Here is a 22,938-nt window from a genome sequence, read left to right on the forward strand (position 1 = left end):
TGTTGGTTCTTTTGTCAAATGCAAATGTTTGCTTGTACTGGTCTTAGGTTTCAAATTATTTTTCTTGTCTGCCCCCAAGTCTTGAAGAGTATCTATATGTCTAATTTTTCTCCACTGTATCGATAAACCTGTTCAATACTGTCTCAATTTTTCCTACTGTCTCCTGCAATGTTTTAAACTCTTCAACTAATGCATCTGCATGCTGACAGCTATCTCGATTTTGTTGCGAGTCAGAGGAGATTCTTTGCTTTTTCTGCGTAACTCTATCCAACCTTGTGCCCTTCCCTCGTCCTCGCCGTTTTTTAATGCTTTGCTGCTGATGGTTACTTTGCAAACTGTCCAAAGAAACTGTAGAGGTACTAACAAGAGGAGAAACAGCTGAAATCTTTAGTATTTCACCCTCACCGTCCCGCAGCTCATCTGCCCTTCTTTTCTCTCTTGTCCTGCTTCTCTTGTTTTCCTCCGACTTATCCCAGTCATAAGAGATGCATTCAAGCACACACTCCAATGAAGCCTTCACCTCCTCTGTAGCGGAGAACTTTCATTTCTTCTCTGGGTCGTGATGTATTTAAATCAAATTCAATATCTTCCGCCGTATATACTGACCGTCCCTATTGCAGATACCATGTGCTTTTAGGTCCTCTGCCACTGAACTCCACGTCTTCATGACCTCTTTATAGGGCGCACACCAAGGTTTTGCCTTATAGACGGCCCAAACAAGATCTCTAGTCTCGTTCGCATTGGTATTTAGTTGTGACCTGGTAACCTCCCCCTCTTCTAACGGATTGACAAGAGATTCGGAAGGAATTGGAGCTGATAAAGATGCACCAAGTCCATCGGAGGGAATCACAGGTACCGAACATGAAGAATTAGGTACAGACGAGGGGTTAGCATCCTCGAGTATTGGTACTTCCAGGGAAATACCCCTCGAAAATGGATTCCTAACATGCGGCCTCATGGAATCTCAAATGGAACAATAGTAACAGGTAGCGGGCCCAGGGACGGTGGGTATCGGGCAAGGGCAGCAGCGGCAGCAGCCTGAGGACAGTAGAGATAGCGGGCGCGGACAGTACTAGAGGTAACGGGCATGGACAGCAGCAGGTGGTGGGCCCAGAGAACTGGCGGCGTCTCAGCGTCTCGGCGTCTCGGCGTAGAAAGGAATACAGGACCAGCAGGTAGCGGGCCCGGACAGTATGAGCAGCAGCAGCAGCAGTAGGTACCGGGTATGGACACCTTCCGGAACTGTCTCTCGGCGTCTCGGCGCTGCAATAAGCGAAATAATCAGCTGAATTGTATGTAGTTAGTGAATTGCGTTCTTTATAAATTGAGAAATGAACACTCACAGATGGTTTGTTGATGAACCTCGAGAACCAGACTGTATGCTGGATAAGGTGAAGAACTTGAAGGAAATCAGCATACAGAAAAATATATTTTAAATTTTTTTATTAGCTCCATATACATGTGGGGCAACCATTTCGTCATAAAGTATAATGTCAATTGTGCGACCCGCAACAGTCAAAGCCGAACTGTCAATTGTCGTAATCGACAGTTGTCAAATACGCTCTATTATCTATACTATCCGTATATATCTGAAAGAAGTTTTCTTTCTGTAGGCTTGTTTGCTACTAACTGATGCCAGTTTTGGAATAGGACTTGAGACTTACACGTCCGAGTCATATCTCATAGAGTCAAGAGATGACTCGAAATCGGCTTTTGATGTGAGATATGAGCTCTTTGCAGGGAACATACATAAAGGATCTGGATCTGCATACATGATGTCTCAGAAAGGCACAAAAGTGAGTAATAAGTTGGCTGTCTTGGCGTCTCTCGCGCATCTTTAAAGTAGTTCCTATTTTTTCTGTTGCCCCACCAGTCGCCGCCCCGCACAGAAGCGGTAACATCATTCCTCTCATTCCTTCTAACAGCCCAACATCAAATCTACATCACCCCCGAATACAACGTCGGTTTCTTTTCGCAAGAACAACACCTTTTATTGCTAGTTTCGCTTTTTAAATAATTCCTCCAGCAGAAGATCGCAGCAATGGCCCTCAGAGCTCAGGTTAGAAAATTCCCATTGAAATGCCACTGAAACGTTTTCCTTCTTGGCTTGGTTTTAATGAGTGAACGTTGCTGATTCGAAGGTGGTGATTTTGCTTTAGTTCGAGAATTCAAATGAGTACTGCTCTCTCTCGCCAGAATCGTATCGGTGATCTTGGAATGGACAGTTTTTACTTACGGATAATTACAGAGTCGGTGTTTTTGCGACGCTTACAAATTCGTATGCGCTCGTCGCTACAGGAGGATCGATGAACTTCTATAGGTTCGCGCTTATTTCATATACCTGGATGAATATGGGCTAGTAGGGAGAGGGTGGATGGAGGGGCCTGGAGCTGATTTGGGGTTCATTTAGTGTTTTCGAGGCTGAATTGGCGGATATCATTCCTATATGCCACACCACCATCGCCGGAACCAGAATTGTTGGAAGATTGACCGCTGGGTACGCAGTTCCGGAAGAAAGAAAAACCAATACTACCCCAAAGTCCCTTCTAGACAATCTAAGAAGGAATGACGGATTTGTAGGGGACGTGCTAATGCATACCTCCCAGAAACCGAAAAGGACTCTTAGTTCCCACTTCAACAACTGATCAGGAGCTGCAGCATCTCAGGAACTCAATTCCCGAGACAGTGAAAATTCAGCGTATCGAGGAACGGTTATCAGCGCTTGGAAACGTTATCTGTTGTAACGACCACGTCGCCTTGGTCCATCCCGACATTGAGCGCGAGACAGAGGAGATCATTGCGGATATCTTGGGAGTTGAGGTCTTCAGACAGACTATCTCCGGTATGCCTAACTTATACTCGCATAATCCACTGAATTATTCCGCGCCCCCTTGCTTACAGTGAATTGTAGAGAATGTCCTTGTCGGTTCTTACTGTTCCCTCTCCAACCAGGGCGGTATCGTCCACCCTAAGACCTCAATAGAAGATCAAGACGAGCTTTCATCGCTTCTTCAAGTCCCCCTAGTCGCCGGTAGTGTTAACCGCGGTTCCCCCGTCGTCGGCGCAGGAATGGTTGTCAACGACTGGATGGCTGTTACTGGACTTGACACCACTGCGACAGAACTGTCAGTTGTGGAAAGTGTCTTCAAGCTCGGAGAGGGCATGGGACCTGGGAATGTTCAAGGATCACTGAGAGATACTATGGTGGAGACATTTTATTAAAAGGCAGAAAGAAGATGTTTGTGGCTTCCATTCTCCTTTCTCGCTCTTTTACGAATTGGAAACGAACAATATAATTTTTCACCACAGAAATGATTTTTCCCTGTTCTTCATTGGGCTAGTTAGTAATCCATTAGTCAAATAAAACTAGCATAGAAAAGTAGGTGCAATCGCGTACTGCAGTTGGGAAAACCGAACGAGCAACTAAATGTAGGTACTACTTCGGTTTTGCGTACAGTACCACATCTATTTGCTAAGATGATTGATTTGGCTACATGTACTCAGTGTAATATGGTGGCTTCGCTAGTGTTTTTATCCCAGTGTTACCAGAGGTGTGTATCCAAAAAATCACCATAGTGGTGATGTTGATAGATGTCTTCACATCATCACTCACCACTCATCAAGATACGACAACGACAAGATTCGAACTTGCGCGCCCGAAGGCATCCGCTCAACTGTACCAATGTGTCGGTAATAGCAGGCGAACGTGTTAACCACTCCACCACGTTGTCTTGGTATTAGCAGGGTTTGTATCGGTTATCAAGGGTGCGTGCTTTAGTGGATCTTGGAATTAGGAATTCCTGGATCTATGGTGTTCAGGAACCCATTCGAGACGAGTGCAACAATAGCCTGCTCAGTTCTAATGATGGATACCCTGATATTTCAAGGCGTGAATATGAAATAGGGCTAAAACGGATGATGGTTCTCTTTACCCTTAGGTACATGTCGTTGTGATATACCTTACTATTCACTCATGAAATATCACTCGCTCAAGTCAACGTCTTTCACAAATGATGGACCGAATGCAATGCTTGAATCGTAGATCAATACGATTCATGCTATATATATATTAACTCTGCTTGTTGTATCCGTCATTTTCCGTCTAGCTTTAAACGGGGATGGTTGTGATGTGATGAAAGACTTCCTGCGAGGGGGTAGCTGGCACGGATCATCAAGACTTCAGCTCCTGGGAATGAGCCAGAGGGCCTTAAACTGTTCAACATAGGGTATTCAAAACCCAGATTAGATATTATATTCCAAGGTAAATTTCACCCCCAATACTACATTAACCACACAACTTGATGGCATCGTCAAATAAAGCATACGAGCGTAATTCTTCCCAGCCAAACAACCAAATACCCCCATAGAGGAAGCATAGATACGTGAATTGATGTATACATACACATAATCACATAGATTAAAGATATTGGCTTCAGAATTCTATCAAAGAGTAGCCGTAGTTGCTTCAGAGATAGGGAAAGCCTGTTTCGTCGGAGGGCCGGACGGGGTTCATTTAAAGCTCTCCTTCGTTCGTTCTCTCCCCCTAGTGTGCTGTCTCGCCCTATAAGAGACTATCAATCTTATTGAATTAGCGATTAGGACGAGGCAATGATACAAATATAAAAGCACATGTGTGTCCGAACGATTAAACAAGGCCTCGCATAGGGAGCCATAAATTTCGTTCCACGGCGAATCATAGATGAAACCGGGAGTAGAACTTTTTGTTTGGTGAACTGAAGCTACGTACATACCTAGAAAGCCTCATTACGCAACCGGCGAAATACGGATATGTGTATTATTATTGTACAGTTCAGTGGTATCGTGCGTGCCCCATTGAGTAAACCGTGAGAGCGGGGGTCAAGGAGGTGGGTGGTTCGGGGACCACGTTTTAATGCGGGTCGGGCCGCTGCTGCAGCTCTGATCGCCACCAACCCGTTCGTTAGGTGGGTCTTCTGCGAGAAGAGACGACCAGTCTTGAATGGAACGCACTCCGAGGCCAAATACACACCGGCAAGTAAGACCTGCACCTCAAAGAGTGAGTGTTGTCCTATCTCTTTTAGCGATCCTGCCCCCCCGCTGCTATAATTCAATTGGTCACTTTCTCGGGCGTAATCAGATACCCTTAGTCATCATTGGCAATCATGTCTCATTGGGCGGGTTTGCACTGCTGCAAAAACCGTTGGAAATTGGGGGGGATCTCTTTGGCTAAAACAAATGTTATATTGCTCATGTTTGATGGACTTAGGTTGTCAAGATAAAGTCGGAATCACCCACAAATTTCAAAGAGCCTTGGAAAGTAGTCTCTTGGCAGCCGAGTGATGGATTTTGACGCAATGTTCTTGAGACTTAAACATGATGATAATCAAGAGAGGTCTGGAACAACATTTTAATGCCAGCATCTATTTAAAATCTTAGGTAGAATTGTATTTCAAACAAGATAAAAGAGAAGTTGAAATAGTTGAGAATTTATATTGTAGTTTTGGGGTAGAAACAATAAACTTCAATCTAAGAAGCAGTAGTATATTCAGGCCATTTCTACAAAAAGCTTCCCTCAGCTTACCCCCACCATATTAACATTATGAGTAGATGGGGGGTTTCGTTGTTGTTTATTGTAACCATAGGTTTGGACCTGCCATGTCTAAGATTGGCAAGGCACGGGTTATAGGCTGGGTATGACGTGCAATTCTCAAAATTGGGTACGAATTGTCTCTGATTGTAAGGGTGCAAAATCATAGTCTCGACAGAGAGATCTAACTATAAGCTAATCGTTTTTTGTAGACATCGGCCTTCATTAGGGAAGTATATTCATGATGGTTGGAAAGGATGTTAAAGGTTTAAGGGTCCGTCTAGAAAAACCTGTCTATTGTGACGTGACTTTAAACCTTCTCTTACCTTGCGTATATTACATGTAGTAGCCATCTATACGTAGGTAAAATGAACACTTTTACCAATCATATTCTTTGGGGCATTCCTGAGCACACCACAGCACAGGCAAGTTGGACAAATGCAGTAAGCTGGTAGATTTTCAAGCCACGAGATCTATCTGTGTTACTAGGATTACAGTGCCACTGTATGCACGCGATAACCTTCCGCTCCCACTTTATGATCCTTCGTACTCGTATGCCTATCTGATCCTCTAGCCTCCTCTCCCCGCTTTTCGGACAACCACCCAAGCTCAGAAACCTCTTACACACATACACACACAGATAGACACATACACATTTAACACACAAACACCATGCCCCGCTGTGTCCCTTGCGAGCGAGACTTTCATGATGAAGTCGCGCTGAATCAACACCAGATCTACAGCTTAAATCACAAGAATAGGTCCACTCCACGCCAAATACGTAGCCAAAAATCTACCAACGAGGGTATCCCCAAGGATTACAACGGTACTGCTGGCTATGCCAGAAGAACGCAAACACGACCAAGGCCCTCATACGATCCAGCGCCGCACTCGGTCCAGCCTGAGGTAAAATATACCTGCGGACACTGCGATAGTAACTTCAAAAGCAAGCGCGATCTGGAGCAACATTCCTGTAACACCCGTAAGAGAGGTTTCTCTGGCACAGAAAGTCTCACACAGCATGAATCATTTCAGATTGAGCATAAATTCCCATGTGCTTTCTGTTATCCACCCTGCGGCCGCAAATTTGAGACGCTAGAAGCTTTGGATATACATTCTAGGGCCATCGAAGAAAAAATGGAGCTGAATATCGCTCGTCGTACTAAAAACAAGTGGTCGATCATACAAGAGACGCCAGAAGCTATCGAAAAGTTGCGATCAATGATTCACAGCAAAGGATTGCTGGAGAGATCTGGCTATAAGTTGGAGCCACTTACTGAGGAGAGCATCAGTGATCAGAGAAAATGCGTCAATTGTCACGGTTGGTATTATCATCATCTTCAACTCTCAGAGATAAAATCTGACCAATTCTCTTCTTAGAAAAACGCTTCAAATCGAGGGCCAGGTTAAACACCACTTGTAGGTTTCATCCAAAGAAGCCAACGAAGAAGGTAGGTGCAGCCCTCAACTTCGAAGGAAAGTCATGCAATACTAACAAACACAGTTTAATAGAAGGACGGGGGAAAGAGAAATATTGTTTCCTTGTTGTGGTCAACTCGAAGGCCCTGATTGCGAAAAATGTGTTGTCAACGACCAGCACATCTACGAGGATTTCGATACGTTCGCCGAAAAATTGACGATCGTGAAGACGCCCGAACCCTTCCCCGGTATACAGAAACGGAAGGCAGTGGCTCTAGACTGTGAAATGGGGACTTCCTACACAAACAGCAGCGAGCTCATCCAGCTTTGCGTAGTTGACTATTTCACTGGTGAATCATTGATCGACATGCTCGTCCGTCCGAAAGTTCAGTTGCGAAGCTTCAATACCCGGTACAGTGGAGTTACCCGTGAAATGATGGCGCAAGCTATAGCAACCGGGGAGTACTTAGATGGGGTTGAAGGTGCCAGAAATGAACTCTGGAAATGGATTGACAGCACAACAGTCCTTATTGGACATTCTCTTCATTGCGACTTGCGCGAACTACGTCTCGCCCACCCTTTGGTCGTTGATTCTCTTCTATGTGTGCCCAAAATCAACGCTTCAGGAAATGGTTTGAAGACCCTCATAAAGGAACTTTTGGGACAAAAAGTTCAAGATTCGAAGTCGGGACATGATTGCATGGAGGACGCACTTGCGTCTCGTGAACTGGTAATCTGGTGTATTCAAAACGAGGACCGTGTTGCAGAGCGAGCAATTATTTCTCAAAAGGAAGAGGAGATTAGACGTCAAGAGCGGGAAGCTAACAACATCCTAAAAGAAGAAAGGCTGCGTCTCAAGCTCGAACAGGAACAGTTGGATAGCGGTTTAGAGTCATCTCATAGCTCTTCGGCACCTATCCCTGGAGTAGGAGAAACGGGGGAGCATGATTTATCGTACCTGCACAACGCATATCACTCACAAGGCCCAAGTACATGGTGGTAATGAGTGGAAAGTTCATCCATAAACATTCAAACGTATATATAGAAGAATAAAACTTGTATGTAGATAAATGGTTTTAGACTAGCTGATATTACACAGGAGCATCGTCGAGTGAGAAGTGATGAGTGAGAAAAATGGGGGAAGCTGGGATTAAATATTTACGGCTCTGAATGAATTCCTCTTTAATTACTGCCAGAGGTAAGTAAAGAGGTTCATCTCTACCGAATGTACGTGTCTCATGACAAAAGTGTAAATGTATGTAAAAATTCAAAATTGCACTCTATTTCTTATGTATGTACTCCAGTGCCGTTGCATAAATCTTATATACGCCAGCTTCTGACTCACTATTCTCATGTGGGTCTCGGCCATATTAAACAGCTTATGAAAACCGACGGCCTGGTCGATATATGTAAACCGATTATTATATACTTGCCGTGAGAATAAGTTTCCGCCACCACTTTTTGTTGCAACCGCATTTTCACGTACAAATTTGGCGGAAATTTATTCTCGCCGCAAGTACACATGAGTTGCTTTATGCGCACAAAAACAGGAACCTCCTGGGTTATTAAGGAGTTACAGTATACTAGGCCAACTCAGATGTTTCCGACCGCTCCAATCTCACAGTAGTTATGTCTTCACTGGTACAAGCGGTCTCTGGTTCCGATCCCTTAGTATAGCTTCCAAGGCTTTAGCGCCTGTCTGTATGGCTGCTAAACCTTTAGTGATCCGATTATATGTGCTTTTTCTGGTTGAGAGCAAACCAACTTCAATGTCCACTATGTTACAGCATTTGAAGCAGTCCCTGTAACTAAAGAGAAAAAGAGAGAAAAGAAAAAAGAAAAAAGAAATAGAAGCAGAGATATCTAGGACTATCGGTATAATGAATATAGCGGCGTGATAGCCCTTTTCTACATCAATATCTTATTTGATACAGCGGCTTTACTGTATCCAGGCCACCACAGGAGTGCTACCGCTATCACACATTTTGAGTACTGAGTCACGCACCATCATTTTTTGAGGGCAAGCAACTCCGACAGATCTATCCACAATTAGATGGATGATTACCCGCTGAATAATCTTGCAGATAATATTTCCTAGATTTAAAGTCTGCTAATCTCGACGTACCATAGATACGTATGTTCATAAACTGCCCCAATATTTGCTCCATTTCAAACTCTTTAAACTGCCATCTTTCGATGTACTGTACATGAAAATTACCTGTCCCAAATGGGAGAGGTTCAAGGGATAAGGAATAATTGGGTTGAAGAAGCAAGAATACTATAAAATTGGAGAATATGGCAAGACATACTATTCCCAGCCCAGAAAGAAAGAAAAAGAAAAAGAACCCTTAAAAATTCGACGATAATGCTTTGCATCACCATCACCAAACATAATAAACCCCATGGTGGTTAACAGAGATGAAATTGTATCTATGAAGCGTCTAAAATGTGCCAAGCAAGCGAAAAGTAAGTAAAGGCCTGTAGGGTAAAGAAACGAGAGGAGGGGATAATTCTTTACAATCAAACTCACTACCTCTTGCACTTAACCAAAACTCTTTGACTATTTGGTTTGTGCCCCTCTTCCCTCTTAAACTGATTTTCCCAGCCTTGGGTTAGCTTCTCGACTGATATTTGACAAAGGGCTAGACTTACCTGATGACACTATTTAAAAACCGTGTTTTGCTCTTGTCCGTCAAGTTCGGACTTGGGAAACCATCTCTTGATAGAGCAGTAGAAAGCCAAGTTTTGGCCTTGACTTGCCTAGCCACCAATCTTTTAAGAGGCTCTGCAAGACTGTCAACTTCACTCCTCGCAGCTCCACCTCCGACACCCTAAATTTCATACATTGATCAGCCAATTGCGTCCAAGAACATTTAACGAAGGCGACCTACCCAGACAAGTTTCTCGGCCAAAGCTGTGCCGCACATGGCTACAACACCATCTATCGCAGCCTGGACAGGTGGTGGCTGATCTGCTAAAGAGACAAATGTCGCCCAGAAAGTAGCGGCCGCTTTCTTTACCAACGGTTCTCTGACAGCCAAGGCATTCAACACAAATCCAAACAACATCTGCATCCTCTCCGTGGGTTGGTATTGCACGAGAATATTGACATATCTAGACAACATTCTATTTAAGAACTCCACCACACTTTGAGATGCCTCCGGGTCTGTCTGTGGGTCCTGCATTCTTTCCACAAGGGTCATAATAAATTCCATGAATTGCATTACCTCCGCCGAAATGTCGGGGCTGCCATCTGTTGAATGTGAGCTGACCATCGTACAGCCTGTCGATAATACTGACTCGATTCGAACACCATTATTTGCTCTTTCAAGTAAAAACCCTGTGATCACCTGTGGTGCAAAGACAAATGGGCCTGGGGTGGTTTCTGCAAAGCCTGTTCGGAAGACCGCACAAGCAGCATCAACTACTTCGCCATCTTCGTGCAAGCTTATAACGAGGGTCCGAACAATATCTAGAAGTCGTCTTTGGACAACTAATCCATCACCACGCTCCCAGAATGATCGGGGCTGCGGTGGTCCTTCGCCGGGTAGAAGAATTGGAACATCTTCTGGGACTTGTAGGCCTCTCCCAATGGAAATCAAACACCGCAAAGCCAATAAAGCCACTTCTTTTGCTTCTTCGTTCTGTTGAGCTACCAGTGACAAGCATTCCTGAACATCCTGCTCAACAAAACCTAGGAGTCTCTTGACAGGCCCCAATTTTTCTCCATCCGATGGCAAGGCTTGAACGACATAAGAAATGGCACAAAGAACCCGTTCTTTTGCAATATCATCTGCTGTGCTTGTGGCAGAAAAGATTTCGTATTGGTAAAGAAAGGTTGAAAGCTCGCCTGTTAGAGTACTGCGGCACGAAGCACATAGAGAGCATATAGACTTTGATGCGCTCCTAGCCAAGGTTGGTGTTGAAATGGATATAAACAGGAAATTCAATACTGTCGGTAAGAAATCCGAGTGTCTTTCGAAAAAGGCCGAATATGATCCTTGAAGTAACTGTCAGTGTTATTCTTCAGCGAATCACAGATGATAGAAACGTACCGATCAAACTGACGGCAGTTTGTCTTGCTTTGATAGGTATGTGGTTTCCGAAATCTGCCAATATAACAAACAGTTTCCCCCCGAACAATATCTCCAGGGATTCATCCTCTTCTGGTTCCTCGCTCAAAGAGTCGCTTAGAGAGTTGAGGCAAAATAAACTCGCCTCCACATCCTCCCAAACAACATCACTGCCTTCATCTGCTTGGAATAAAGCTCCCAAAACTTGATTAACAAGTCGTCTGAACAGCTCGGCCCCCAAGACGCCGTACACTACTTCCACCAAATCAGCTACATCCTTCCTGAAGGTCATAAAGCCGTCCCTCTGGTCCTTAGTCCATGATAACCATGACTGAGATTGGTGACCACCCGGTATCCGTATTTTCCTCCAAAACTCTTCAACGGCCTGTAAAATTTCTTTTTTACCTGCCATCAACACTATTCCAAGTTGGTCTTCGTCGATCCCCTCGGGGTCTAACAAAAATTCGGCAAAGCTGCTCCAGAATTCAAATGTCGTTCCAGAAATTTCTTCCTCTGCCATGGCCCATCCGGGAACTTTTAACATTCCATGAAGCATCTTCATTAAGGTCCGACTTTGTTGCTTATCCCAGTTACGTGCGATCTTTAGCACAGTTGCCTCTGAATACGCTACAATGAGGCGACCAAATTGGAGTGACTCTTCTGAGTCTCCATCCCCGGATGTGAGTAATTCGTAGCGCTCAAGGGCCCATGGAGATACAATGATACCTGCTAGGCAGGACTCATCCTCAGGCGTGAAGAATGTAAAATAATGCGTAAGAATATCTGTGATTACGTCGCATGCCACGTCAAACATGTCGGGATGCGCCATCCAGTTGAGAACGGGCGTGGTTAGACGTTTCAATTCAGGAAATGTGTGGGTTGAATCTAGGATAGCACGTAGGGAGTAGAAGACCCATGACTGCAGCACGTTTAGTTTCAAAACGCTATGACCAAACAGAAATGGGAGTTTACCTGAAAGGTTTTTATACCTTCCCTCACAAGTCGAGTATCACATTCAGACGATCTGTTTCCGGCCTCTGTAATGAGATTAATAAACTGAAGCTCCTTGGTTCACAGAATATAGTTTTACCATCAATATAACCCCCAGCGATAGAGTCCCATATTAGTAAAACAGCTTCGTCCACATTTGAATGTATTCTGTCATGAAAGCGGAGGCTTTGAAGTCTCAATTAGCTTCCATCCAACTAAGCCGAGCTTTCTGTGTGCACCAAGCAGACCTGCGAGCTCACTTTTTGACGTTCTTTCCATCAACCTTTCCCACCTCTTCCACAAGAATAGCTGTAAACCACAAGGCCGTAATTTTACTTCTGCTGTCTGCTTTACGTAATAATAGATCTGAGGTAGGAAGTCTTTCTAGTTCTTCAACCGGTACGACGCGGCCCAAGCAGAGTGAACAGACCACGTGTCTAATGAGATTCTGCCAGCTTTCTGGAAAACGTAGGAAGAACACGACGGAGGTTGAACAAAGCTTTTTAATGACCATTTGGGAGAAGTTGTTGGAAGCGACATTGATTAGCCAGCCGATAAGACGGTCCCTTAGGATTGGAACATCCTCTTCCGTGACCGATTCGCTACCCATCCGGCCACAGAAATCAGCGAGTAATTTCCTCACACCTAAAGGGGAACAGTGCGTACCTATCAGAATTGAGCTTCACTGTAAAAGTAAGGGCCCCAAAGAACTGAAGAAGTTCGTCATTGATGCCAAGGAGAGAATCTGCTAGTTTCCATCCCTCTGAAGAACGTTGGACCACTTGTAAGGTTGCTTGGATTTGAGAGAGCTCTTGTGGAGAGCCAGGTTGGTAGAGACGTTTGACGAGCTATACCAATGGATATTAGCGATCGAGATATCAAGAAACTCGCAATACAAACGAGGGAAATCATGGAGAGCCTCACACCCACAACCTCCTCCAGCGTGTTTGGGAATGGGAAGGGATCCATGTTAGTAAAGCCGAATGAGATCTTGACGTCAGGTTTGACTGTAAAATACTCATGGGAAATTTAAGAGCGGAGAAAAGAGTGGAAGTTCATTATCGTCAAAAGTATGGCGGATCAAGAGCCACATCCGCGCTGTTGTTGTTGGAGGGGCATTGATCAAAGGTGACACTGCACGGCTAAGTCTCGATTGGGTTAGCCCACATGTGCGGTAATCTGTGCGCCACCCCCACGGAACACAATGGATCAATATAAAGTGATACGAGTGATCATTCATGATTAATTTTTATATTTACAAGGTTGTCGAGTTCTTTTACTAAAATCTATACTGGGATCTGAATATATATGTGTACCGCCTTTCTTACCTACATGTAAACACATGTACATCAAGTACATACATTATACCCTACATGAGCATACATGTGACGCATATACAGCATAAAACCCAGAGAAGAGAAGAGCACCTAAACAATTTGCGGGTCCAAGTAAACATTTCCATCAGAGCTATATAAACAAAACCAACATCTCCTATAATATAAAAGTCAGAACGAAAAACCGCTTCGCAAATGACGGGTTCTGACTGATTGAATTAGCCAAAAATCTGCCGAAAGAAAGAAGGAAAGGAAGCAAGGAAAAACGCAAATATCCATTTCCTTACCCCCCAGAGCTTGCTGAAGGGATGCGGCTGGTAGCCTAGTGAAAGAATTAATGGATATAGTAAACCCTTATAAAAGATTAAGGGAGGGAGGCTTAAAGCTACTAGATTAATTAACTGCGAGTCTAACAAACGAACTCTTAGTACAATCTCTATAAGAAAGGGTAGTTAGCTTTTAGTAGGGATAACTATAAATGAAGGATAAATCCCCTTATTGTTATCAGACAGCACTGTCGCCTAATCACAACCAAATGTATTCACAGCCAAATTTGTATGCCAATGACCGATTTCCCAGTTTCACACTGTACCAGGTTAAAACGAACTTGGTTGAATCTTTGCGGTGGTAACACCGGGCTAACCCCTAGGCTTCAATGACATACATACGGTATTGCTATTGTGAGTTAAAATTCGCACATTACAACGATAAATACATGTATACATGGTCTCAAAACTCCTGAGCATTGCAAGTTGAGGAGAAGCTTCTGTTGAGCACTCATTGGGTCGCTAATTTAGAGTGCAGACGCCACAATAAACAAAAAGAAAGACAAAGGGTTTTTTGTTGGTCGATATGAGGACGATCCCTGCCACTTGCGGCGTTCACTGTGGCACTCGAAGAGTTCCTCACAAAGTTCTACAGAGCCCCGCATCAAATGGCAGCCCCTCCTTCTTTCCATATCACGCGCAATCTACGCCGGTTCCTTCCCTCAAATATCCTCCGCTTTCACTCAAACCCCCTATTCAAACCCACCAGGTCGCGTTTCCGCCTGTTCTCTGCACTCTATACAGACATGGAACCTGTAAACACTTCCGGTAGCCTCGCGAAGCTGCGAGAGCTCATGAAGAGGGAGAAGGTTGATGTTTATGGTGCATAGCTTTTTGGATTTAGTGTTCAATTTCAAATGTCACAGCTGACGTATAATCATAGTTGTGCCTAGCGAGGATGCCCATAGCAGCGAATATATTTGTGCTGCTGATGCCCGGAGAGGTCCGCCTGTTTTTCGCTCCTGCGGCGTTTCCCGTCTCTGACATTTCCTAGCTTTTATCTGCGGTTTCACGGGATCCGCTGGTTGTGCCATAATCACCCAGGAAAAGGCTGCCCTCTCGACGGATGGGCGTTATTTCAACCAGGCACAGCATCAACTGGATAGTAATTGGGAGCTCTTGAAACAGGGACTCCCTGAAGTTCCTACCTGGCAGGAATGGTAATTCAACTACACGTACTTCTGATATCTGTCCATTAGGTTGATGGATTATGTAGGGTTGTTCAGCAGGCTGAAGGGGGCAAAACCGTCGGCGTCGATGCCACTCTAATTACAGCTCGTAATGTCAATCGGTCTACGTCTTCTGGTCATATTCTAACTTTTATGAAATAGAGCAAGCGAAGGGTCTGGAGACTCGCATAAAGAAGAAGGGTGGTACAGGTCTTCTCGGAATGTCCAAGAATCTTATAGATGAGGTCTGGGGCACAGAAAGACCAGCGAGGCCAAACAACAAATTGATCGTCTTGGAACAAAAATATGCCGGGAAGCCCTTCCAGGAGAAGCTCGAAGCTCTTCGAAAAGAGATGGAGAAGAAAAAAAGTCCTGGGTTCGTTGTGAGCATGTTGGACGAGATTGCATGGTTATATAACTTAAGAGGAAGCGAGTATGTTTCCTTTATCCTTGGCTACATATTCATGGCTTATCATCCACCCTGGAAAGATCATGCAGAATCACTCGTTCTTTATTAACAACATTTTTCTGTGAAGCATTCCTTACAATCCGGTTTTCTTCTCATACGCTTTTATAACCCCCGCCGATGCAACTCTTTACATCGATTCCTCCAAGCTGGATGAGAAGGTTCTTGATCACTTAGGTGACGAGGTAAAGATCCGCCCTTACCACGCTATCTTCGACGAACTTGCCGCCACTTCGCAGAAGCTCAAGGAAGAAGCGGCAGCCACGGAGAACGGGACCTCTACGAAAGAGGTCCAGAAATGGCTCGTTTCTAATAAGACTTCATGGGCTCTGTCAAAGGCACTTGGTGGCGAGGAGAATATTGAGGTCATTCGGTCTCCTATCGAGGAGGCAAAAGCCGTCAAGAATGATACAGAAAGAGAAGGAATGAGGAATTGCCATGTCCGTGATGGAGTTGCATTGATTGAATACTTTGCTTGGTTGGAAAATGAATTGGGGAAAGGAGAGAAGTTAGATGAAGTACAAGTTGCGGACAAGTTGGAGGAAATTAGATCAAAGAACAAGGACTTCATGGGTCTTTCTTTCGATACAATTTCTTCAACTGGTGCCAATGCCGCTGTTATTCACTACAAACCAACACCAGGTGCATGTGCAGTTATTGATCCTAAAGCTGTCTACTTGTGTGATTCTGGCGCGCAGTACCTTGACGGAACCACTGATACCACTCGTACACTCCACTTTGGGGAACCAACAGATATGGAAAGAAAGGCATATACTTTGGTGTTGAAAGGGATGGTCGCTTTGGATAGAGCGGTATTCCCCAAGGGGACTACAGGATTTGCTCTAGATGTACTAGCACGTCAATTCTTGTGGGCCGAGGGCCTAGATTACCGTCATGGAACCGGACACGGAGTCGGATCCTTTTTGGTAAACCTTAATTCCAAATAAAATTCGAGGGGGTCATGAAACTGAATATATGATTAGAATGTCCATGAAGGCCCTATCGGCATTGGCACAAGGATACAATACTCAGAGGTTCCTTTAAGCCCAGGGATGGTCATCTCTGACGGTCAGTTATTAGTCCTGGGCTAGAATTGAGAATCTTTAACTGATTTTGTGTGAAGAACCCGGCTACTACGAAGATGGTTCCTTTGGAATTCGCATTGAAAGTAGGCTAATCTGCAAAACACGTATCCGGGCACCTGTTGACAAAATTCTAGATATTATTATGGTAAAAGAAGTTCAGACAAACCACAATTTTGGCGAACGGCCGTACTACGGATTTGAGCATGTCACTATGGTAAGTCATACACTGAGCCATCCAAATATCTGGTGACTAATTCGCTGTCATAACACAGGTTCCAATGTGTAAAAAACTTACTGACCCCTGTCTTCTCACCCCCGCCGAGAAAACATGGCTTAACGATTATCACGCGGAGGTTTATGAAAAAACAAAAGGATTCTTTGAAAAGGATAGCATAGCACTTAAATGGCTAGAGAGAGAAACGGCGGCGATTTAAGATATTTAGTCGACTCACATACGTATATTTGTCCGTTTTTGACATCACTTTTCTCTATTCATGTTACAATTTCCCAGGAGTTTTTAAATATTTCCACTTACATTGCATGATTTAACTACATATGTACATGTAGTATGAGTGCAATTTCCGATATGGTTATAATATGCCTAACCAGTTTACCTTCATATGCTCTTTCGTTCTTGGATGGTTATCTTGGAAGATTAAATATCTGCTTCAAAGGAGCTCGACATTTTCAAGGCCCAAAATCGATGGCATTATTCATCAGGAGGCGAGTGACATACCGTGATTCTCTATGAAATTATTTGGCTTAGGCCTGGCGACTGTATCTCTGGATGATGAAAGATAAACCGATTCTCAATCTATCTTGGAGAAAGATTTTGGAGTTCTTTAGCTCTTGGGCAATTGATAATTTACATGTACTTTTAGTCCTAAATAGTACAAGTGCGTAGATATTGTGTAACTCGTTTCGCCTTTTTTTTTTTTTTTTTTTTTTTTGCACTGTCTAGTCCCTATGATGATGGACGGGAACGACAAGTAGGTCGAATACACGTACCTATGCCAACTTGTAGAATTACAAAGAAATAGAATGCCATGCTGCCGCAAAAAGGGTTCGGGTCACTACCGCATCCCACCCTAATAAATAGCATTTCTTTCTTACCCGTGCTTACATGTAGCTTACGCAGTAGCTTATATTTGTCCGTAGCCTTTTCACAAGTTATATCTCTATTCCTCTTGCTATACCTCTCAAATTGGGTGTTAGCTGGAGTACCCACTCCCGTTCCTGGATCTACGCGGGTCAGCTATATACGTGTGAAGCCAAGCGTAATCGGATATGTCTAAGCGTGGTGGTTTCAACGCGCAAGATGCTCCAGGCAAGGGTCAATTCAACTCCTTCAAACACCAGTGGCAGAACCAACACAACGGTTATCAGAATCAAGAGAAACAACAACAACAGAGGCAGCCCGTCAGCGTTTTCCTGAATAGACCCGTCCTTGCTCCTGCCCTCAACGAGCGAACTAACTCTCCCCTATCTGCGGGTTACGCCGGTAAGAATTACAACCAGAACCACAATAATCGCAACGGCGGAAGTAGCCAGTACAACTTCCAAAGCTCGTCTCAGCACCAGAATGCTCATTACAGCCACACAGAACTAAACAGTCACGGGATGGAGAGTAATCCTACTCGCTCATCTACCCCAAACAGAGGGAGAGGGGGTGGAAGAGGTGGAAGAGGTGGTGCTGCCGGGGGTCGAGGTCGAGGCAATGGCGACCGTGGCGGACGGGGTGGAGGTTATCAGGGACGGAACGAAGATGGACGAGCGCGAAATGATGGTTGGAACAGTCCTGCAGCTACACCACCGGCTGGTAATGAAGCAGACGAAGAGTTCGAAGACAACGTTCGCGACTTAACTGCTACGCCAGCATCACGTGTGGCCAAATTTTCAAGCAACACCCTAGAACAAGCGTCCTACGAGGAGGTTTGTCCCAACTGAAAGATATGGCACACTATGGCCGGTACTAATAAAGATTTCAGTTGAAAGTAGCACGCGACAGAGAGCGCAGAGATGCGATCGCCAACGGTACCATCGATGACCCTGAGAAGCGGAAAACCTTGGAGCACGCTATCGACTTCGTTGGGACCTGCATGGACATGTGCCCGTTGTTCGAACGTCAACAGAGAGCGGTTCAGAATGCGGTCGATAGATGGGAAATTGTAGGCAACAGCCCAACCTCCACTGGTCAGCCCGATATACTGACCCACGGCCCGAATAGAACCCATCAACTGGGAAAATCGACAAGGCCCTTGCCGTCAAGCAGTTCCACCGCCCAGCTGCGGGGAATGATGCACAGCTCCCCTCGGACGTGCGCCCACCTCGAATTCTTGTTTCTACGCTTGACTATCTGATCAATGAGATTGCTGGTGGGAGCGAACCTCTTGAACTCACTCATCCATTCTTGCGTGACCGCACCCGCGGGATTCGACAAGACTTTACTCTTCAAAACTACCGTGGCTCAGAGACGGTAGCTTGCCATGAACTTATTGCGCGTTTCCATATCCTCGCAATCCATAAGCTCTGTGAAGAGACCAAAAACTTTGTCCCGCATCAGGAAATGGAGCAGCTTCAAAAGGTGCTCACAACCTTGTCCGAGTTATATGAGGATGCAAGACTAGTAAACATCGTCTATCCGAATGAGCCAGAGTTTCGGGCATATCAGATAATAGCTCACCTCCGCGATCCGGATCAAGAGCGACAAGCTCAACGGTGGCCGGATCACGTTTTTAATTCGAAGCCGGTTCAACAAGCCTTGAAATTTCTAACCCTCACCCAAAGGAATAATGATGAAGCTGTTCATATGAGAGTTGGAAACGCAGAGTCATGCTCGAATTTCTTCGGAACTGTCTTTAGACTCGTTAAGGCCAAAAGCACATCTTATCTGATGGCCTGTTTACTCGAAACTCATTTCAATGAGATCCGAAAAACGGCCTTGAAGGCTATAAAAAACACTTATCGGCCTGATACTAAGCAACTCCTATTAAGGGATATCGTGGAGATGTTAGCTTACGAAAACGAGGAGATGGCTTTCAGAGATTGTGAATATTATGGAATTGGTCTTGGAGAAGTTGAAGTTGACGGCCAAATGGTTTGGCATGTGGTCATCAAAAAGGGCGGCGCAAACTGGATTGGTAAGATCTGCAATTCGACGATTCGGATTGTGCGGTTGTTAACTAGAGTTGTACAGATGGATTATCCGCTTTGAGGCAAACATTTCATGCCAAGCTAGTTGAATCAAAGATTGGTAATAGGTCCATTCCTGATGTTATTTATGGTAGAAAGGCAAGTGGTAGCAAAGGCTTCAATCCGGCTGTGGCACCCTTTCTACCAGGACAGGCAAAGTTTGCAAACCCATCTTCTGTGCCCTTGGGACCAAACACATTCCCTTCGGGATTTGGCCAGCAAAATGCGTCTATGGCCCCTCCTTCGAACCATACACCAGCGTTTGGCTTACCAAAATCTGGAGCCACCCCAGCATTTGGCGTTGGTTTCCCACCAATATCGAAACCTATTGCGGGTATCTTTGCGAAGGCTGCATCTCAGCAAGCACCTAACGTCTTTCAGAAAGCTAGCAATGCCTCAGCCCAGGCTTCTAATATATTCCAGAAGGCAGCCGTACCAGTAGCACAGAACTCAGTATTCCAGTCTGGAACACCCGCTTGGGGAGCATCACAGCAGTCCCAAGACCCTCATCTGTCTCAGGCATCTAATCAGAACGGGGTTTTCGCAGCAGGCGCTGCCACATCGGCATTCCCTCCTACTGCCCCCAATCCCGGCTTTACGCTGGGGGGTGGCTTATCAACTACACAGGATACAACTGCAAAGAAATTGCCTTCAGGAATTTTCTCTGCCCCCCTTAATAATCTAGCCAACCAAACGCAGTCCTCGGTTTTCAAGCAAGAGCCTTTCGGCAGCATCCCCCAACAATCTCCGAACTTTATCCCCTCAAACTCGCAGTCTTTTCAAGCTTCAAAGTTGACATCTGGCGGGTTTTTCCAACCCACCATCCCACAGTCCGGATTTCAATCAAGCCAAACACCATCCACGTCTCAATCTATATTTCAGCAGGATCCCCTTAAACCGACACCTAATGGAATCTTCCAGCCATCAAACACCTCTTCGTTACCCAATCCCTCATCTACCACACCCTCATTCTCCCTTTTCCAACCACAAAACGCCCAACAAGAGGCTGCGGTTACTTCAACGAGTGGTGGATCTGTTTTTGATTCACACCCTGAACAGAAGAGCTTTCCTTCGAATTTTTTCAGCGTCCCAATAGCTCCTACCGATTATGATGACTACGAAGATGACGGTGCATACAGTGTCCCTGTACCCGTCAACACCACGCCGGGTGGTAGTCTGTTTGATCGCATTGGAAACCCACCATCCCAACAAGATACTGTGAATCAACTGACAGGCACGTCTGGAGCATTGTCTTCCTTTGAACCTCCAGCTTCTTTCGTGGGCTCATCAGCTAAACCATTTTCCTTTACGGCGCCTAATTTGGTTCCAAAGCCTACCACCTTTTCGGCGCAGCCTGTCAAACAACCACCAGTTCCGGTTGCAAAACTACTGGTACCCCGTTCCGCCGCTTGGGAAATCGCGAACTCACTTTTCGATCAGATTGTTACACAGGAGGTGAAAAAAACAGTTCAATCCGCCGTCGAAGAGGACAAAGCCAACATTATTCGTGAGTTGGCTGCAGAAGGATACGAGAAAGCCCAGAAGCTTGTGGCTAGAAAAATTGCATTGGATATCTCCGCAGAGCAGTTTTACACGAGGCGTTCCGGTGCAAGAATATTTTATGCATGGAAAGCGAGAGCGCGGAAATTGATGCTGAAACGCAGAGGCGAAGAGAGACGGAGAAACCCTCCAGCAGCCCCTCAAGTACAGTGGCGGCCTGTCCAAATACCGGATGAAGCATTCGATAGGTCAATCAAAGAGGTTGGTAACACATTTAGTGATAATACCTTGAATATGCTTACTAACTCGCCACACTAGGTCCAACGAATGACTTCTCTCACCTATCAATCGGTACCACTCAAGGAGATTTTTCTCCCTAAGGTTCAACAGGCATTATGGCCGACTAGCGAAGGAGACCGACGATGGCGCCTACTGTGTAAAAGCAGTAATACTCCTACGGACGTGAAAAATTACTGGTGGATAGAGAAATTCATTGGTAATGGTGAGCCTCGCATCGCTATGTCTAAAAAGGGAACTTTCGAGGTTCAATTCGACTTGTCCGATCCAGAGACAGAGGCGAGAGAAATTGGTGGATTTGTCTTTGGCTGTTCCGCAGATTATAGTATCTCAAATAAGGAGAGGTTTAAGAGGGACAGGACAAACTTGCACGAAGCGGTTGATTGGCTTTCTGGTACCACTGAGTTCGCAAAACTGGCGGTCATGGTAGTATGCTATAGAAGCCCATTGGATACTGAGGACGCGGATCCATATGGAAGGGACTTGGGAAGGACATCAGGTCCAGGGCGTCGTGCACGCATTGCCGCCGTAAGTTGCCAGAATGGGATTTGATTAATTTGGGATTTTATTTACAGAATTAACACCTAAGCGACCGCTAGATTCGAAAAGCCTTGAATTTGGATGCTTTTGATGAAAGGGTTATCGGCAGGGATATTCACCTGGTCGAAAACCTGGATGATTGCAACTTTACGCCAGTAATGAAGCAGTTCTCCCAGCTGGTCCTTGAAACGGTTAATCCAAAAGTCGCCGAGATGATGTCACGAAAACCCTCACCCGAGACAGAGAACTCTGCCAAAAGGAAGCGTGCAAGGCAACAGCAACTCTCAGTAGGTTTACCTAAACCTATAAAGCCTGCTTCAACCGAAGGTGTGGCCCCCGACGGCAGGGGCAAGAGGCAGCGCATGATCCGAAACGCTGGAATGCAGACCAACTACTTTTCAATCAAAGCAAGAGGATTGCACTTGGACTGGGACAAATTTCCAATGCCTGGTGGCGGTACCTTGGGAAGCGGTGTGGAGAACTCTGTGGCGGAGGAATACTTGGTGACCACTACTCCAATTACCACTCCTGGGGATAAAACTGGGAGGAGACCCGTATCCCCGAAGGGTGACAGTTTCGATGGGCTGAGGAACGACTTAATGGATTTGGAGAGAATGATGAACCAGGTTAATGGAATGTTTGATGAAAACATTGAGCAATTAGGGGAAATGAAGAAAGAGATGGCGGGGACTGAGGGGTCATCTCATTTTCCCATCCAGCAGAGGGCCGTTGGTAGTTAAGGCAATGGAGTACGAAGATCGACAATGATTGTGGTTTTATAAAGCATCGTGGGGGGAGGGGGGTTCGTTTGATATTCGCTTTCTTTCCTTTTTCTCTGTTCCTTATTTCATCTAAATATCTGTCCACCTCGGTTTACCTGGACCTTTATACTGTTAGTTTTTTGTTACTTGCATAGTACTCCTTCTCTTTGTGTATGTCTCTTATTGTAACTAGCTTAGTTTCTTTTTGCGGGCAGATTTT

At 45.1% G+C, this 22,938-nt stretch overlaps 5 protein-coding genes across 5 annotated transcripts; 4 read left to right on the forward strand and 1 right to left on the reverse strand.

The window, feature by feature from the left end:
- Nucleotides 1-2,041: 2,041 nt before the first annotated feature.
- Nucleotides 2,042-3,222, forward strand: H6S33_012470 (uncharacterized protein; the record flags this gene model as incomplete). The annotated part of the gene is made up of 6 exons (XM_044843824.1): nucleotides 2,042-2,059; nucleotides 2,160-2,176; nucleotides 2,249-2,320; nucleotides 2,411-2,497; nucleotides 2,607-2,842; nucleotides 2,912-3,222. 6 exons carry the CDS (start codon nucleotides 2,042-2,044, stop codon nucleotides 3,220-3,222), a joined length of 741 nt encoding a protein of 246 aa, XP_044695119.1.
- A 3,016-nt stretch (nucleotides 3,223-6,238) lies between these two features.
- Nucleotides 6,239-7,988, forward strand: H6S33_012471 (uncharacterized protein; the record flags this gene model as incomplete). Its single annotated transcript, XM_044843825.1, has 3 exons — nucleotides 6,239-6,887; nucleotides 6,947-7,017; nucleotides 7,071-7,988. The coding sequence occupies 3 exons, from the start codon at nucleotides 6,239-6,241 to the stop codon at nucleotides 7,986-7,988; spliced, it is 1,638 nt and encodes a 545-aa protein (XP_044695120.1).
- Nucleotides 7,989-9,572: 1,584 nt separating this feature from the next.
- H6S33_012472 (uncharacterized protein) lies at nucleotides 9,573-13,017 on the reverse strand (the record flags this gene model as incomplete). Its single annotated transcript, XM_044843827.1, has 9 exons — nucleotides 9,573-9,591; nucleotides 9,638-9,816; nucleotides 9,877-10,727; nucleotides 11,041-11,977; nucleotides 12,031-12,095; nucleotides 12,149-12,234; nucleotides 12,309-12,650; nucleotides 12,715-12,896; nucleotides 12,973-13,017. The coding sequence occupies 9 exons, from the start codon at nucleotides 13,015-13,017 to the stop codon at nucleotides 9,573-9,575; spliced, it is 2,706 nt and encodes a 901-aa protein (XP_044695121.1).
- Nucleotides 13,018-14,454: 1,437 nt separating this feature from the next.
- H6S33_012473 (uncharacterized protein) lies at nucleotides 14,455-16,862 on the forward strand (the record flags this gene model as incomplete). The annotated part of the gene is made up of 9 exons (XM_044843828.1): nucleotides 14,455-14,530; nucleotides 14,592-14,651; nucleotides 14,703-14,868; nucleotides 14,925-14,986; nucleotides 15,040-15,310; nucleotides 15,414-16,269; nucleotides 16,327-16,411; nucleotides 16,467-16,642; nucleotides 16,701-16,862. 9 exons carry the CDS (start codon nucleotides 14,455-14,457, stop codon nucleotides 16,860-16,862), a joined length of 1,914 nt encoding a protein of 637 aa, XP_044695122.1.
- Nucleotides 16,863-17,715: 853 nt separating this feature from the next.
- H6S33_012474 (uncharacterized protein) lies at nucleotides 17,716-22,725 on the forward strand (the record flags this gene model as incomplete). The annotated part of the gene is made up of 7 exons (XM_044843829.1): nucleotides 17,716-18,360; nucleotides 18,417-18,596; nucleotides 18,656-19,568; nucleotides 19,625-21,381; nucleotides 21,439-21,945; nucleotides 22,017-22,594; nucleotides 22,677-22,725. The coding sequence occupies 7 exons, from the start codon at nucleotides 17,716-17,718 to the stop codon at nucleotides 22,723-22,725; spliced, it is 4,629 nt and encodes a 1,542-aa protein (XP_044695123.1).
- Between the last annotated feature and the right edge of the window lie 213 nt (nucleotides 22,726-22,938).

This window comes from Morchella sextelata, assembly GCF_020137385.1.
Source record: "Morchella sextelata strain SCLS chromosome Unknown scls_8, whole genome shotgun sequence".
In the NCBI taxonomy this organism is placed as follows: domain Eukaryota; kingdom Fungi; phylum Ascomycota; class Pezizomycetes; order Pezizales; family Morchellaceae; genus Morchella; species Morchella sextelata.